This window comes from Choloepus didactylus, chromosome 19 (genome assembly GCF_015220235.1).
Source record: "Choloepus didactylus isolate mChoDid1 chromosome 19, mChoDid1.pri, whole genome shotgun sequence".
Classification (NCBI taxonomy): Eukaryota; Metazoa; Chordata; class Mammalia; order Pilosa; family Megalonychidae; genus Choloepus; species Choloepus didactylus.
In genome coordinates this window covers 42795671-42812154 of record NC_051325.1, presented here as the reverse complement: position 1 = coordinate 42812154, position 16484 = coordinate 42795671, and the positions used below count along the sequence as shown (strand labels likewise).

The 16484-nt window shown below is 39.5% G+C and overlaps 1 protein-coding gene across 2 annotated transcripts in view; it reads right to left on the bottom strand.

Annotated features, from left to right (window-relative positions):
• Positions 1-1426: 1426 nt before the first annotated feature.
• The window catches only part of ACTR5 (actin related protein 5), a 59571-nt gene continuing 44513 nt past the window's right edge, over positions 1427-16484 (bottom strand). Inside the window, exons 6-9 of one of the 2 annotated variants that reach the window (XM_037812024.1) lie at positions 15621-15737; positions 14751-14890; positions 13580-13712; positions 1427-3743 (exon numbers count right to left, since the gene is read on the bottom strand). In XM_037812024.1, the coding sequence (XP_037667952.1) occupies positions 3486-3743; positions 13580-13712; positions 14751-14890; positions 15621-15737 (648 nt within the window). In that variant the 3' untranslated portion in view covers positions 1427-3485. Of the gene's footprint in view, positions 3744-13579; positions 13713-14750; positions 14891-15620; positions 15738-16484 lie in introns of those variants that run through there. The other variant, XM_037812025.1, reaches the window with a different exon arrangement.

Genomic DNA, 16484 nt, shown 5'->3' with positions numbered 1-16484 from the left:
TTTGAACAGGAAGTGAGATCTGGTAGGTTTGTACAGATTAGTGTGAAATCCCAATACATACCAAAGTAATTTGGGTAGAGAATAAAAATATATTTGCAGCCCCCCCCCTCCCACAAGGAACTGGGGAAAAATGTGGAAATGTTGGACTTCCCCACCTAGTTATTACTGATATTTTCACAAACACTGAGGACTAACAATTTGGTAGGCCGAGCCCTCAATCTTGGGGCTTGCCCTTATGAAGCTTGTTACTGCCAAGGAAAGGCTAAGCCTACTTATAATTGTGCCTAAGAGTCTCCCCCAGAGAACTTCTTTGTTGCTCAGATGTAGCCTCTCTCTAAGCCCACTCAGCAGGTGAACTCGCTGCCCTTCCCCACTACGTGGGACCTGACTCCCAGGGTATTAATCTTCGTGGCAACACAGGATATGATGCCTGGGGATGAGCCTGGACCCGGTATCATGGGATTGAGAAAGCATTCTTGACCAAAAGGGGTAAGAGAAATGAAACAAAATATCAGTGGCTGAGAGATTTCAAATGGAATCAAGAGGTCACTCTGGAGGGCGTTCTTATGTGCTATATAGATACCACTTTTTAGTTTTTAGTTTTGAAACAGCTAGAAGAAAATACCTGAAACTGTTGAACTGCAACCCAGTAGCCTTGATTCTTGAAGAAGATTGCATAACTACATAGCTTACATGGTGTGACTGTGTGATTGTGAAAACCTTGTGGTTCACATCCCTTTATCCAGTGTATGGACAGATGAGTAGAAAAATGGGGACAAAACTTAAATGAAAAATGGAGTGGGGTGGGGGGGATGGAATGCTTTGGGTGTTCTTTTCCACTTTTATTTTTATTCTTATTTTCATTCTTTTTTTGGAATAAGGAAAATGTTCAAAAATTGGGGTGATGAATGCACAACCATATGATGATACTGTGAACAACTGATTGTGTACTGTGGTGAATACATCGCAATAAAATTGAATTAAAAAAAGATGTTTCAGGACTCAAAAAAAAATTCTACTGCTTCAGCTGACAAATAATCAAAACTGCAGCATTTCCCATTCCCACGCAACAACTTTTCTCTTGCCTTCATCACTCAACTAGGGTACCCCAGCAGCTCTTTTAAATTAGGTCCTCCTCCAAGAGCAGCCCTGAATTCAGAAGTCTGGGAGATTTGCACCCATGTTATCTTTGGTGTTTGCCATAGAGCCACTAGATGGCAGCAAAGGACAGATTTCTCTCACCCTGTTAAAGTAATCTAAGGCTTGGGGCACACAGAGGGGATGCTAGGATTAACTGGATGTGAGTGGTATGTGGGCAAATTTCCCAGTGTCTCAAAAGTATTATAAGAGTTTCCCTATATTTCAGTCCCAGAATGTGGGAAAACAAAGTCAAGAAAAAGAGAGCAGATCATCTTCCTTACTGAGGGATTTTTGTAAATATTCTGGTTGATTTTATTCAGATGAAGAAATGTTATTCTTGAGTATACTTTAGCATTTGATTGTACCTTTTCAGAACAGCTGAAGGAATGCCTATGACAAGGTTGAGAAAGTCACTATGAACCAAAGGACTTTGTTCATACACTTGGAATACCCTTTTCTACAAATAGTGATCAGGGCATGGACTTCACTGGTCCAACTGGAAAGCCTTAGAGTTTAACACTTCAGATGAAACTCAATCCAAATTGCTGCTAAATGTCCCAAGATGGGGAATGGGCCCCAGATAAAGTCCCCTTCCCCCTTGACTATAGCTAAGGAGATGAAAGAAATTTGTCCAGGCTGGAGAATGCCCTTCAACCTGAATCCCAGGCCACCCCCAGGTGGATGCCCAGGCTGTGAGATGGCTGCCAGGATAAGATACCCCAGTCTGGCCAGGTGATTATCAGACTGTTACACAGGCTGGAAAGCGCTAGGCAGTTGAATTCATCTACCTATTCTTGTGGAAACAGAACGTTGTCCAGGCTGAGGAATGGCTGCCAGAAACATCCCACTCCCATTTCCTCTGAGACATTTCCAAAAGGCTAAGCTGGGCATGAACCAGAAGGTAAAGTCCCCTCTCTCACCCTCTTAAGCATTCCCAAGAATTCTATCTGAGCTGAGAGACAAGTGGACAAGGAAAGATCCTCTTCCCCTTTATCTCCCACTTCCTGCCAGACAGTCCCCAAAAGGTGGCCCAAACTGGGGAAAGAAAAGGAAATCCCCTCCAATTTTTGCTGAAGAGTCTTAGAAGGTTGTTCAGATTACAAAATGCTTGGTGAACAGACCCTCTACTATCTCATACCAGGTTTTCCAGAAGGTATGGCCATTTCTGATTAAACAATCCCCAGATCTCTAGGATCTAGAGAGGCTAGCAAGGCAAGCACGTCTATAAGTAGAGTAGGCTGGAAAACAGCTGCCTCGGAGATCTTAAGTTGGCTTGGGCTTTCTACACTACCACCACTGCCGCCTCCTGGTCTGCAGCTACTAAACTTTTGAGAGCTGGAGATCCAGATGATCACCCTTGGATATTGGGTGGGCTAAGGGCTCCATGCTGTTTTAAATGTGTGAATTCTATGGCATGCTGTTAACAGCTCAGGGGACTTATGGACTCAATTCTAGGGTGTTAAAATTCTCAACAAGCAATTTCTGTAAAACTAAAGGGTTATTTGTCCATTTAACATCAAGCTCTGAGGGCAAACAGGTTGTGAGGTTATGGCAAAATTAAAAAGGCTACATGATTAATCTTCTCCAGTCTCTTCGTTCAAAAAGATCTGACAAAGTTAAGCAGCGAAGAAACTCACAGGGACAGAAATTTTAAAAACTGCAAGAAGGACTTCTACAGTGAAAAGTTTCCAGAAAGAAAATATGAATGTAAGTTGCAGGCCTCTAACAAACAGAATAGTAACTTTGCACAAGTTGGTTACTTTCTCTGGGTCTTTTTTCCCCTTATTTTTAAGGGAAAACAATAAGAGGAGGGAAATATTTCCAGCTCCTGAGATTTCATGGGTGACTGCTTTTATTACATAAATACTACCTTTTCATACACATGAAAGACCTCCCCCTGCTGGGCATTCACACAATTTCTGAATAAATTTAGAAGAATAAAATGTCTACAGTGACAATATAAATTTTAAAATACTTTTTTAAAACAAAGAAGGCTTTAAAATGCAGTAAGAAATAAGTCTTGTACATTTTGTGTATTTCTGTCCTCCATCCTGTCTTCATTCACTGCTGCAGAAAGCCACTGGAAAGCTGGGGCCACAGTTCATCCAAGATTCTACAAAAACACCACAAGGTCACCTTAAGCTTCTTCATTCCAGAAGCTCCAATGTGAACACAGTTCTAAGGGGTAACTCCCAGTGTTCCTAAACTCTTCTCCCCAGGAGAAATCCATTTAACAGCCAACTGTTAACACCAGACTCGGACCAGATACATCTAGCACTCACAGTCATGTCCCACTGGCCAAAGGGCACTGTGCACAGTGCCGACTCCCCAGAGGGGCCCCTCTGCTAAGCCTGCTCGCCAGCACTGCTGCCACTGGCCCCCAAGCCTTTGCCGGACGTCTGAGCTTCTGAGGACCTAGAAGCCTGTTTCGGGAGGCAGATGGGGACGTAGATGTTGGAAGCGCAGTGCTCCTTCAGGTACTCTCCTCCCTTTTCTTCATATTCCTTCCTGGTGATCCAGACTTTATCATCATCCAGGTGGTCCAAGGCCCAGTCACGAGCACCATACCAGGCGTCCAGCACGGGGTTAGAGGCAAGTTGAACCTGAAACATGAAGAGAACCTTCAGTGGAAGGACCTCTCCCATCAGGGCTCCAGGCTCACGGAGGGTTTGTTCAGCAGGCCCAGCTACACTCTCCTACATTTTATCCTTAGAAATATGCATAAAGGAGGGGCTCAATTAATTTCAAGATAGCACAGGACAATCTCTGCACCCTCCAAACAAAGCTGAGCTGAATGTTCCAGACCCTCCATAAACCAAGAGAGCACACAAGAATACAAGGCAGACAAAACAATTGAAATTGTGCAGGTTGAGGAACAGAAAGAAAAAAAAAAATGAAAAAAAAAAAAAAAAAAAAGAATAGATCCTGATGAACCTGTGGAATGCCACCAAGCATACCAATACAGACAGCAAAGGGATTCCAGTAAAAGAGAGCGATCAAGAGCCACAAAAAATCTTTGAATAAATAATGATAGAAAACTTCCAAATCTGATAAAAGATATGAGTATACAAACCTAAGACTCAATAAATGCCAAGCAGGATGAACCCAAACAGATCTACCCAGAGAGACACTGGGATCAAACTGCCCAGGGCCAAAGACAAGGAAAGAATCTTAAAAATAGCAAGAGAGGAAAAACATGTCACATATAAGGGATCCTTAGTAAGATTAAAATCCAATTACTCAATAGACACCATGGGGGACATATTTAAAGTGTGGAAAGAAAAACCAGTTACCGGAGAGTAATATACTCAGCAGAGGTGTCCATTAAAAATAAGGGAGAAATAAAGATATTACTGGACAAGCAAAAACTGAGTAAGTTCATTACCATTAGACCTGCCTTACAGGTAACGCTAGAGGGATTCCCCCATGTTGAAAGGAAAGGACACTAAACAATTTATCTCAATGATGGATGAAAAAATTATGCTCTCTGTGGTAAGTAATATGTGTAAATATAAAAGCCAGTATACTTAATTTTTCATTTGTATTGTTCTCTTTCACTTCTTATAAGGCTTAAAATTCAAATACATAAAAAACAAGTGTTAAGTCTTTGTTATTAGGCACACAATGCATAAAGATGTAACCTGTGACAAGAATAACATAAAAGGGAGGGATGGAGGGATATAGGAAGTGTGTGTGTGTGTACACTCTTGAAGTCAAGTTGGAATCAACACAAACTAAACTGCAATAGATTTAGTATCCTAAATGTAATCCCCATGGTAACCATAAAGAAAATATCTTTTAAAAATCTACACAAAAGAAAAGGATAAATGATTCAAAATCGCTCATTATAAAAGATCATCTAAAGAAAGTGGTAAGGCAATAATGGAGGAAAGGAGGAACAAAAAAGGAAGACCTACAAAAAAATTAACAAAATGGAAGAAGTAAATTTTGTCTTATCAATACTTTCCTTAAATGTAAATGGATTAAACTCTCCAATGAAAAGGCACAGACTGGCAGAATGGATAAGGAAACATGACCAACTACTGTTTACAAGAGACTCATTTTAGATCAAGAGATACAAATAGGCCGATAGTGAAAAGATAGAAAAAAGTATTTCATGCAAATAGTAATCAAGAGAGAACGGGGGTGGCCATATTAATATCAAACTAAATAGACCTTCAAGTCAGAAACTGTTGCAAGAGACAAAGGACATTATACAGCAATAAAAAGGTCAATAACTAGATTTTAAAATTACAGACATACATATACTTAACAGCAGGGGACCAAAATACATGAAGCAAACACTGACAGACTTGAAGGGAGAAACAGACAATTCTATAATAATAGTTGGAGATTTCAATACACCACATTCAATACTGGATAGAACATACAAACAGAAGATCAGTAAGGAAATAGAGGACCCGAGTAATACTATAAATCAACTAGATCTATCTGACACAAATATAGAACTCTTTACCCAACAACAGCAGAATACACATTCTTTTCAAGTGTACACCATTCTCTAGGATAGACCATATGTTAGGGCACAAGAGAATTCCAAATAAGTTTTAAAATATTGAAATCATAAAAAGTACTCTTTCTGACCACAATGAAAAGAAGCTAGATATCAGTAACAGAATGAAAACTGGAGAACTTACAAATATGTGGAAATTAAACAACACACTCTCAACCAATGAGTTGAAGAAATTAAAAGGTAAATTAGAAAATACTTAAAGACAAATGAAAACAAAGACACCTGCATATCAAAACTTAACAGGATGCAACAAAGGCAGAACTCAGGGAGAACGTTATAGCTATGAAAGCCAGTATTAAAAAAAAAAGAAAGAAAGAAAGATCTCAAATTAACCACCTAACTTTACATCTTGAGGAACTAGAAAAAAAAGAGCAAAGTAAACCCAACATTAGCAGAAGAAAGGAAATAATTAAGATTATAGCAAAGATAAATGAAATTGAAAATAGAATAACAATTGAGACTAAATAAACAAAAAGGTGATTTGTTGCAAGTCAGCAAAATTGACAAAGCTTTACTAAGAATGACAAAGTAAAAAGAGAACAGATGCAAATAACTAAAATTAGAAGGGAAAATGGTGATATCACTACTGACCTCACAGAAATAAAAAGTATTATAGGAGAACATTATGAACGATTATATGCCAACAAACTAGATAATGTAGAAGAAATGGAAAAATTCTTAGGAATAAATCAATTACTCAAATTGATTCAAGAAGAAATAGAAAACATCAACAAACCTGTAAGTATGGAGATTGAATCAATAATCAAAAACCTGCCACCAAAGAAAGATCCAGAAGCAGATGGCACCACTGATGAATTCTACCAAACATTTAAAGAGGAATTAATACCAATCCTGCTCAAACTCTTCCAACGAATTCAAAAGGAGGAAACACTTTCTAATTCATTTTATGAGGCCAGGATTACTTTGATACCAAAGTCTCATAAAGACATCACAAGAAAAGAAAATTATATACCAGTTTTCCTTATCAATATAGATGCAAAAATCCTTTAACAAAATACAAGCAAACTGAATCCAATGGCATATTAAAAAGATTATATACCATGACCAAGTGGGATACATCCCAGGAATACAAGGGGTAGTTCAACAAATGAAAGTGAATCTATGTAATACACTACCCAAATAGAAGGAAGAGGGGGAAAAACACATGATTATCTCAATAGATGCAGAAAACGCATTCGACAAAATTCAGCATCATTTCTTGATAAAAACACCCAGAAAAATAGGAATAGAAGGGAATTTTCTCAACATGACAAAGGCCATTTATGAAAAACCTACAGCTAACATCATACTCAATGGTGAAATATTTAAAGCTTTCTCCCTAAGATCAGGAATGAGGCAAGGATGCCCACTTTTGCCACTGCTATTCAACACTGTACCGCAAGTTCTTGCCACAGCAATTAGGCAAGAAGAGGAAATAAAAGGTGTCCAAATTGTAAAGAAGTAAAACTATCTCTATTTGCAAACAATATGATCTTTTTTTTTGGTTTTGGTTTTGTTTTTTTAAGTTTTTTTTTATTTTGAAATAAATTCAAAGTTATAGGAACAGTTGCAAAAACAATACTAACCCCATACACAGAATTCCATCATACCCTGACCCCCCTCCCCCAATAGCCCAATCCACCAACTTTAACATGCTGTCACATAGCTATTTCTTTCCCTCCCTCCCTCCCTCCCTATCATCCATCATCTATTGCTCTGTCTTCTGAACAATATGATCTTATATATAGAAAACCCAAAGGAATCCACAAGAAAACTGTTAGAGCTAATAAGTGAATTCAGGAAAGTGGCCGGGTACCAGACCTATACACACACACAAAAAACTGTGTTCCTATACACTAGCAATTAGCAACTCAAACAGGAAATTAAGAAAACAACTCCATTTACAATAGCATCAAAAGAATCAGATACCTAGGAATAAATTTAACTAAAGATACAAAAGACTTGCATACTGAAAACTACAAATCACAACTGAAAGAAATTAAACAAGACAAACAGCAAGACAACCTATGTTCATGGACTGGAAGAGTTAACACTGTTAAATGTGTCAATATTACCAAAGCGGTCAACGCAACCCCTATTAAAATTCCAGCAGTCTTTTTTGCAGAAACGGGAAAACTGATCCTCAAAGTTATATGGAACTACAAGGGGCCCCGAAGAGTCAAAACAATCTTGAAAAAGAACAGGGTTGGAAGATTCACATTTCCCGATTTCAAATTGTATTACAAAGTGACAGTAATCAAAACAGTGTGGTATTGGCACAAAGACAAATTGATCAGTGGAACAGAATTGAAAGTCCAAAAACAGACCCACATCTCTATGGCCAACTCTTTTACAAAGGTGCTAAGTACATGCAGTGGGGAAAGAAGTTTTGTCAATAAATGGTGTTGGGAAAACTGGGTATCTACATGCAGAGGAATAAAGGTAGACCCCTACCCTCACACCATATGCAAAATCTCAAAATGGATCAAGGATCTAAACATGAGAGCTAAAACTATAAAACTCTTAGAAGATAACAAAGGGGCAAATCTTCACGACCTGGGATTGGACAATGGGTTCTTTGATATGGCACCAAAAGCATGGGCAACAATAAAAACAATAGACAAATTTGATTTTATCAAAGTTAAAAACTTTTTGCATCAAAAGAAATTACTTAAAAAGTGAAAAGACAACCTACAGAATGGGAGGAAATAGTTTCAAACCATATACTGGATAAGAGTTTACTACCTGGAGTATGTGAAGAGCTTTTACAATGAAACATCAAAAAGACAAACAAACCAATTAAAATTTGGGCAAATGACTTGAAAAGGCATTTCTCCAGAGAAGTTATACAGATGGCCAATAAACACATGAAAAGATGGTTAGCATCATTAGCCACCAGGGAAATGCAAACTAAAACCCTGAGATACCACTTGACACCCACAAGGATGGCAACTATTAAAATATTGGAAAATAAGTGTTAGGGAGGATGAAGACAATTTGGAACTCTAGTGCATTGTTGGTGAGAATGTAAAAATGATGTAGTCACTGTGGAAAACAATATGGCAGTTCCTCAAAAAGTTAAATATAGATTACCATTTGACTTGGCAATCCCATTTCTAGTTATATACCAGAGAGTGAAACCAGGGTCACCAATAGATACTTGTAACAATCTTCACAGCAGCACTGTTATTATACAATAGCTAAAAGATAGAATCAACCAAAATGTCCATCAACAAATTAATGGATAAACAAAACGTGGTACACACTGGAATATTATTCATCCACAAGAAAAAAAGAAGCTCTGAGACATGCTATAATATGGAAGAACCTTGAAAACATTATGCTCAGTGAAATAAGCAAGACACATTAGGACAAAAATCATATTACTTGAAGAGATGACTAGAAATAGCTAATTCAGAGATAGAAAGCAAATCAGTGATTACCGGGGGAGAGGGAGAGAGAAGGGAAAGTGTTTAAAAAAAAAAATCAAAGCACATCAGAAACAACCTCACAGAATAAACAGTTGTCAGATATTTTAAGAACACAAGATCTGCCTCTCTGGGTCAGAAAGGATCAGCTGACCAGCCCTACCCAAAGTGGGTCTAGTAAGGAATAGAAAGATAGGGAAGGTTTCCTGGAGGAAGTGACATCCAAGCCAGCCATAAGAGAGGTGGAGTAAGCTAGGAAGAGAACCTGCATGTGCAAAGGCCCCGAAGCAAGAACACATGGCACATTTGGGAGACCAGAGGGAGTGATGATACAGAACACTGGGGAGCTACTCAAGGTCAGAACACAAGAGACCCTGCAAACCATGGTGGGTGGTGAGAAGTGAGGCCTTCATCCTGAAGGATCGGGAGCTGCCTCCTAACTGGTTTCTTGCTTTCAATCTTTCTCCTGAAACTCCATTTTCTACAGCACTGTAAAAAAAAACTATCTTCCTAAAATGCAAATCAGATCACATGGCTCCCCACTGCCTAATGAGACAGCAAAGCTAAGGGTAAGTGTTCAGTACATGCTTGGCCCTGTGCGGAGTACTTACTGTGCACATGCCCACTGAACCCTGGTAACAGGTGCTACGAGTACCCCCTTCTTACTGCTGAGAAAACTGAAGCTTAGCAAAATGCAGTAACAGTGGTGATGGAGTTAGGACCAAAGTTCAGGTCTGTCTGGCTCAAAGTTCAGGTCTGTCTGGCTCGGAGACCACGCCCAGAATAAATACATCACACAGTATACAGCGTCAAGGTCAAGCTTCTTATCAGGACACATGGGCTCTTCATCACCTGGGCCCTGCTGACCTCCCCAACTCCTCCTCTTTAGCCAGCTGTATGCTCCAGCTATACTCAGCTACTTCTCACTTCCTTAACAGGCTTCTGGTCACTAAGCCTTTGTCCATGCTAGTCCTTCTGTCTAAAATGCCCTCACCATCCCATCCCACCCCACTCAATCTTGTCTAGATGGCTGTGCCAGTTTGAGTGTATTGTGTCCCCCAAATGCCATTATCTTTGTAATCTTGTGTGGGGCAGAAGTTTTTGGTGCTGGTTGGATTTGCTTGGAATGTGCCCCACCCAGCTGTGGGAGATGATTCTGATGAGATGTTCTCATGGAGGCGTGGCCCCGCCCATTCGGGGTGGGCCCTTATCAGTGGAGCTATATAAATGAGCTGACTCAAAGAGAAAAAGAGAGTGCAGCTGGGAGTGATGTTTTGAAGAGAAGCAAGCTTGCTAGAAAGGAACGTCCTGGGAGAAAGCCGTTTTGAGGCCGGAGCTTTGGAGCAGATGCCAGCTGCCTTCCTAGCTAGCAGAGGTTTTCCGGACTCCATTGGCCATCCTCCGGTGAAAGTACCCGATTGCTGAGGTGTTACCTTGGATGCTTTGTGGCCTTATGACTGTAACTGTGTAGTGAAATAAACCCCCGTTTTATAAAAGCCTATCCATCTCTGGTGTTTTGCATTCTGCAGCATTAGCAAACTAGGACAATGGCAAACACCCACTCATTCTTAGATGACTTGGTTCCATAGATCTTTCTCTGAACCATGCCTGCATTTCCATCACACCCTGGGGAAACATGGCCCTTTACTTGGCTGCTGCCCCTTCAGAGAGCGAGTTCCTTGCAGCTAGGGCTGTGTCCAGGTCATCTCAGTTTCCTGGTCCTAGTGGTCTATGGTACCTGGTTCCACACTGGGAGCTCAGACCATGTTTCCTGACAATCAGGAATTTGGTAAATAAAATGTGGTGCATCCACACCATACAATCATAAAAACCAGTATTTTGGAAGAATAATAACATGAGAAAATATTCATGATATGTTAAGAAAATTCAAATTACTTGTATATGAAGAAAATTCATGAAAGAAAAGCTCTGCCTCAAGGATAGGGGACTGGGTGGGGGGAATGACTTATTTTCAACGTACATTCTTTTACATTTTGAATTTTATTATGTGCATGTTTTCCTTTTTCAATTAAAAAAAAAAGAAATAAAACATGAATCAAATTCTGCTCTAAAAATTAAACATATAGACTATAAAACTGCTCAAAGGACTGAGACAGATCCCCATCATTTGGAGATCAGAGGGATAGGGGAGGACATTTCAAGCCCCAGATCAGTGAGGGACGAAGAGTCTGAGAAAATGTGGGCAAGGGCTGTTTCCAGATCTGGGTCTGAAAGCCCTTCCCCCACCCTTGAGGAACACAGTATCCTGCAGCCCAATACTTGCCTGGGGGATGGCTGAAAATTGTGGCAGCTAGGAGGGTCCTTTGATGCAGAAAGAGTAGGGAACCCAGCCCCATATTGAATCAGACTTTATCCAGCAAAGTGATGGCACAGGAAACCTACAGCTTCAGCCCAGCCCAGTTAGTCAGGGGTACCAGGAGGCAATTCAGCCCCACCCAACCAGACTCAGCTGGGCTCCAAGAGATAATCCAGCCCCGCCCAGTTGGACTGTGCTGCAAGAGGTAATGTAGCCTCGCCTGATTAGACACAGCCTTGGATCCAGAAGGTAAACACCTTCTGAAGACCATTAAGTCACAAAACAGTGCCATCTGCTGGGCAGACCAGAGAGTGCAAGGGAATTTTAGGACTTCCAAGAACCTCTCCAGACCTTATCCTAGGCCCAGTGGAGCTGGTCTACACCTCCTGCATGGGAAACTGGCCCTGTTTAAGTTGAGAAATACAGATGACCCAACAGTTAAAGCAGTGCTCCAAAACAAACCCAGGGCTTTCTGGCCAATGAAAAACAGAACACCACTGGGAACCAGCAGACTTGTTTTACCCACATGCAGAGAATTGGCTACGGTGCCCAATGCTTACCCCCCAGAGGCAGGCTGCTGTGGGGGCCTGCTTATAGGGGGAGACAAGGGGACAGAGTTAATCTGACAACTGGCCAGCGAGAGAGACATATAGGCAGGGAAAGAACCAGAATAGCAAGAGCTACAAAATTCTGATCAGTTAAACAGAAGCTATATTAGAAGTCTAGAATAAGTTGAATTGAACACCAAAGAAAAGAGAACAAAGTCAACAAACAAAGAAAACCCAAAGTAAAAGTGAGAAAACGGCCTCTAGAATAAACTAATCAAGGAAACAAGATGCCTAGACACCAACAAAAATTATGAGTCACACTAGGAAAAATGAAGATATGGCTCAGTCAAAGGAACAAATTAAGACTTCAACCAAGACACAGGAGTTGAAACAACTAATTAAAGATATTCAAACAAACATGCTTAATCAATTCAAAAATCAAATCAACGAGTTGAGGGAAGATATGGCAAAAGAGATGAAGGATATAAAGAAGACACTAGGCGAACATAAGGAAGAATCTGAAAGTCTTAAAAAACAATTTGCAGAACTTATGGGAATAGAAGAGAGAAAAAACACAATGGAGACTTACAACAGCAGATTTGAAGAGGCAGAAGAAAGGATTAGTGAACTAGAGCACAGGATGTCTGAAATCCTATAAACAAAGGAACAGATAGGGAAAAACATGAGCAAGGTCTCAGGGAACTGAAGGACAACATGAAGCATAGGAATATACAAGTCATGGGTGTCCCAGAAGGAAAAGAGATGAGAAAAGGGGAAGAAAGAATAATGGAGGAAACAATCACTGAAAATTTCCCATCTCCTATAAAAGATATAAAATTACAGATCCAAGAAGCACAGCATATCCCAAACAGAAAAGACCTGAATAAATCTACTCCAAGACACTTACTAAACAGACTGTCAAATGTCAAAGGCAAACAGAGAATTCTGAGAGCAGGAGGAGAAAAGCAATCCATCACATACAAGGCAAGCTTGATAAGATTATGTGCAGATTTCTCAGCAGAAACCATAGAGGCAAGAAGGCAGTGGTATGATATATTTAAGATACTGAAAGAGAAAAACTGCCAACCAAGAATTCTATATCCGGCAAAACTGTCCTTGAAAACTGAGGGAGTTTTAAATACTTTCAGACCAACAGACACTGAGAGAGTTTGTGAACAAGAGACCTGCTTTACAAGAAATACTAGAGGGAGTGCTACAGGCTGATAGGAAAAGACAAGAGAGAGAGGTTTGGAGAAGAGTGTAGAAATAGACTATCAAGAAGGATAAAAGGAAAGAGAGAGAAAAAAGAAAGATATGACATATAAAATCCAAAAGACAAAATGGTAGAAGAAAGTACTGCCCTTACAGTAATAACATTAAATGTTAATGGATTAAATTCCCCAATAAAAAAACATAGACTGGCAAAATGGATTTTTTTAAAAAATCAAACACAGACTAAAGAGGAGAGGAAAAGCCACAAAAACATAAACAGCGGATAGTTCTGGATAATGGATTTATAAATTCATTTTCTCACATACACTTTATTAATTTTGCAATCAGAAAAAAAATTAATGCTATTTTCCAAATAGTCTATTATATGAACAATTTGCACCTGAAAAGCAGACTGGAAGGGTCTCATCTCCAATAATTCCTTCTTAATCCTGGCTTTCATCCCAGGATACATCATGTTCCCACCAGTGAGGAAAATGTTCTGAACCAGCATATCCTGAACACCCTTTGGATACCTAGGAGAGAAATGATTCTTTCTGGATAATCCCTCCAACTTGAATATTAGAGGAGGATGTCAATGTGGAAATGTAAGTTCTAAGTACGAAATACAAAACATCCACACAGAAAGTAAAAAAAATAACCCAAACTTTAGCTTTTCATTTGTAACTTTACAGTGTACTAAAACAGTCAAATGTTTCCAAAGATTTAGTCAGAACCTTAATGTGTATGCTCAATTTCTCTTCTTAACATGATAAGAATTTGTATGCCTTCCTATAAATCAACTTTATTGAGGATTAATTTACATACATTTCAATAAGTTATGACAAGTTTATATACTCCAGCCCTACCACCACAATCAAGATACAGAACATTTCCATCACCCCAAAAAGTCCTGGCTTCCTTTTGAGGAACCATCTCTTTCCACCCGTGCTTCTTTAAAAAAAACAAAATCAGCTTTATCTTATATATGTTTGATCACATTTCCACCCAAAAACAAAACTAAAAGCCACTCAAAGTAGCTGCAATAGGTTTTTTCCTTGCCTGATGCCATTGCAGCATACTACAAATTATGTTCCCTATTTGGCCAACTTGAATTATGAAAACTAACATTCCAGGGAAATGGCTGTATAACTAGGGGTAGGGGGAGGAGCATTCTTACAAAGATGCAAACTCTTAAATAAATAGTGTCTGTGAGGAGAGAAAATCAAAGTTCTGCATATTTTTAGGGTGACTTAAAATCATTAGTCTTTAATAGTATGAAGGTTTACATAAAAGCCAATGCACACAGATTATCATCTTACTCAAATTTACAAGAAATTCTTAAGCTTCCTCAAATAACTGAGCATTTACATGTTCAGTAAAGAATTTCAGAGCCCCAACTTTATGTGCCAGGCCTGACGGTAGATAAAACTATACTATCTGAACATAGCAAGCCCATAAAAAGGGCAGAGTGGGACAGAGTGAGACAGATTTCCAAAGTGTCTAACTATCAAATGTACCATTCAATACAAAACCCAAGGAAAATACAAGGAAAAGATGTTTCACAGTCTCACCTCTCCAGCATATACTGAAGGGTCTCAGCAATTCCAGCCTGCTCTTCTCCTATGAGGGATGGCTGGAAAATAATTTCTGGAGCTCGAATTCTTTCTGTTCCAACAAACAGCTGATGATACGCTGCCAAGTTAAATACGGGCTTTAAAAACCAAAAGTTTAGAAGATATTTTTAGGCCACAATGACAAACATCCCAGTTGCCAGTTTTCTCAAATTACATTTCATATTCCAATACAGCTTCTGTCCTTTGTTCAGGCTAGAATAGAATAACCTCTCCTGATTTGACAATTCAATATTCTGCCTTCTTTCAATCTATGAATTATAAATACCTATAGAATTGAATCATGAAATGGTTGTTGAGTTTCAGGGAAAAACACTTTGTGGACAGCAACAGGAGAAAAGCCTAGCAGTTGGAAGGACACTCTCCCTGCCCACTGCAAAGCCTTACTCACTACTACCATCTCCGCACAGAGAGGACCCAGGAGCGACTCAGACTCAGATCAGTTTAACTGGTTGCTATCTAATGACAAAAATGTAGTCCCAAATGAGGATTGAGTGTAATGGAACTGGCTTAAACTTAATGAAACTTCAAAAGTTAAAGTATTCAGGCCCAAAGTCCTCAATTATTTGCCCAAATGTTTCTTCTAGGCAGACTGTCTCTCACAGACACACAGATCTTGGTGCTGGAACCTCAATCAATCACTGTGGAAAAAATGTGACTACAGATGTTTTAAGTATTAGTAACCCCCTTTTCTAGAAACTACCATGGAGACATTTTTTTTGTCTTCCTAAAGAAACACACTAGATTAGCCCAGTTACATATGTCAACAGTTTCAAAGCACGAGCATGGTCTAGGCTACAGGAATCAAACCTGGACTGTAGTAACTGGTTTCTCCACTTCAGGCGTCTCCTCTGAAAACAAGGGTTCAAAATCGTTCATGCTTTCCACATCTTCCAGAGACGGCTCTAGCTGCTCCAGATCAGGGGTCTAAGAACAAACAAAACAAAACAACCTGTGACTTCATAAGCTTTAGTTCTATTGGTCCACTGTTACAAAAAAGAATTGGAATTTTGCCTGATGCTAAAAGTTTACATAAAAACTACCAAAAATTTTCAAAGCTATTAAAAAGAACAACATACATGAACACGAAGAATAAAAGACTAAAAAGCCAGGAATGAGTTTTGCTTATACCTTGCCCTTTCCTACTGAAAAAAGCCTAATCAACTCCCACCTTCTCTCTCAAGACTGGGACCCAGTGGAAGACTTGCTGCCTGCTTTACTCCCACCACCACCCACAAGACTCTGAGGGAGAAAGGTTTGATAGCTCCTGTCCTACAAAGTAGCTTAGACGAACAGAAAAATTAAATAAACTCCTTAATAATTTATAAACGGATATGTCAAAACTGATTGGTTGAACAATAAGGTCTCTTAACAAGTCCGTTTAGGCTGGGGATGTGACTAAGAGAGCCAAGATGGCAGAATGCTTCACTTTCTATCTGTAGGGTTCTATCGAAAAGGCTCTCCTCTTCAACAACAATGAACTGGGTGGGACTTAGACATTTTTGCATCATTCCCAATAGAGGGTTGCAGACATTTTAATTTTAATTTTAACTTAAACAAAAGTTGGGAGTGGGAGTTTCTGGATAATGTCTTCAGCCATATGTCATTCTGCCATATGAAATGCAGACGAGTCTTGTACCCTTCTGGACTCAAAGGGGAGAGATTATAGGAAGA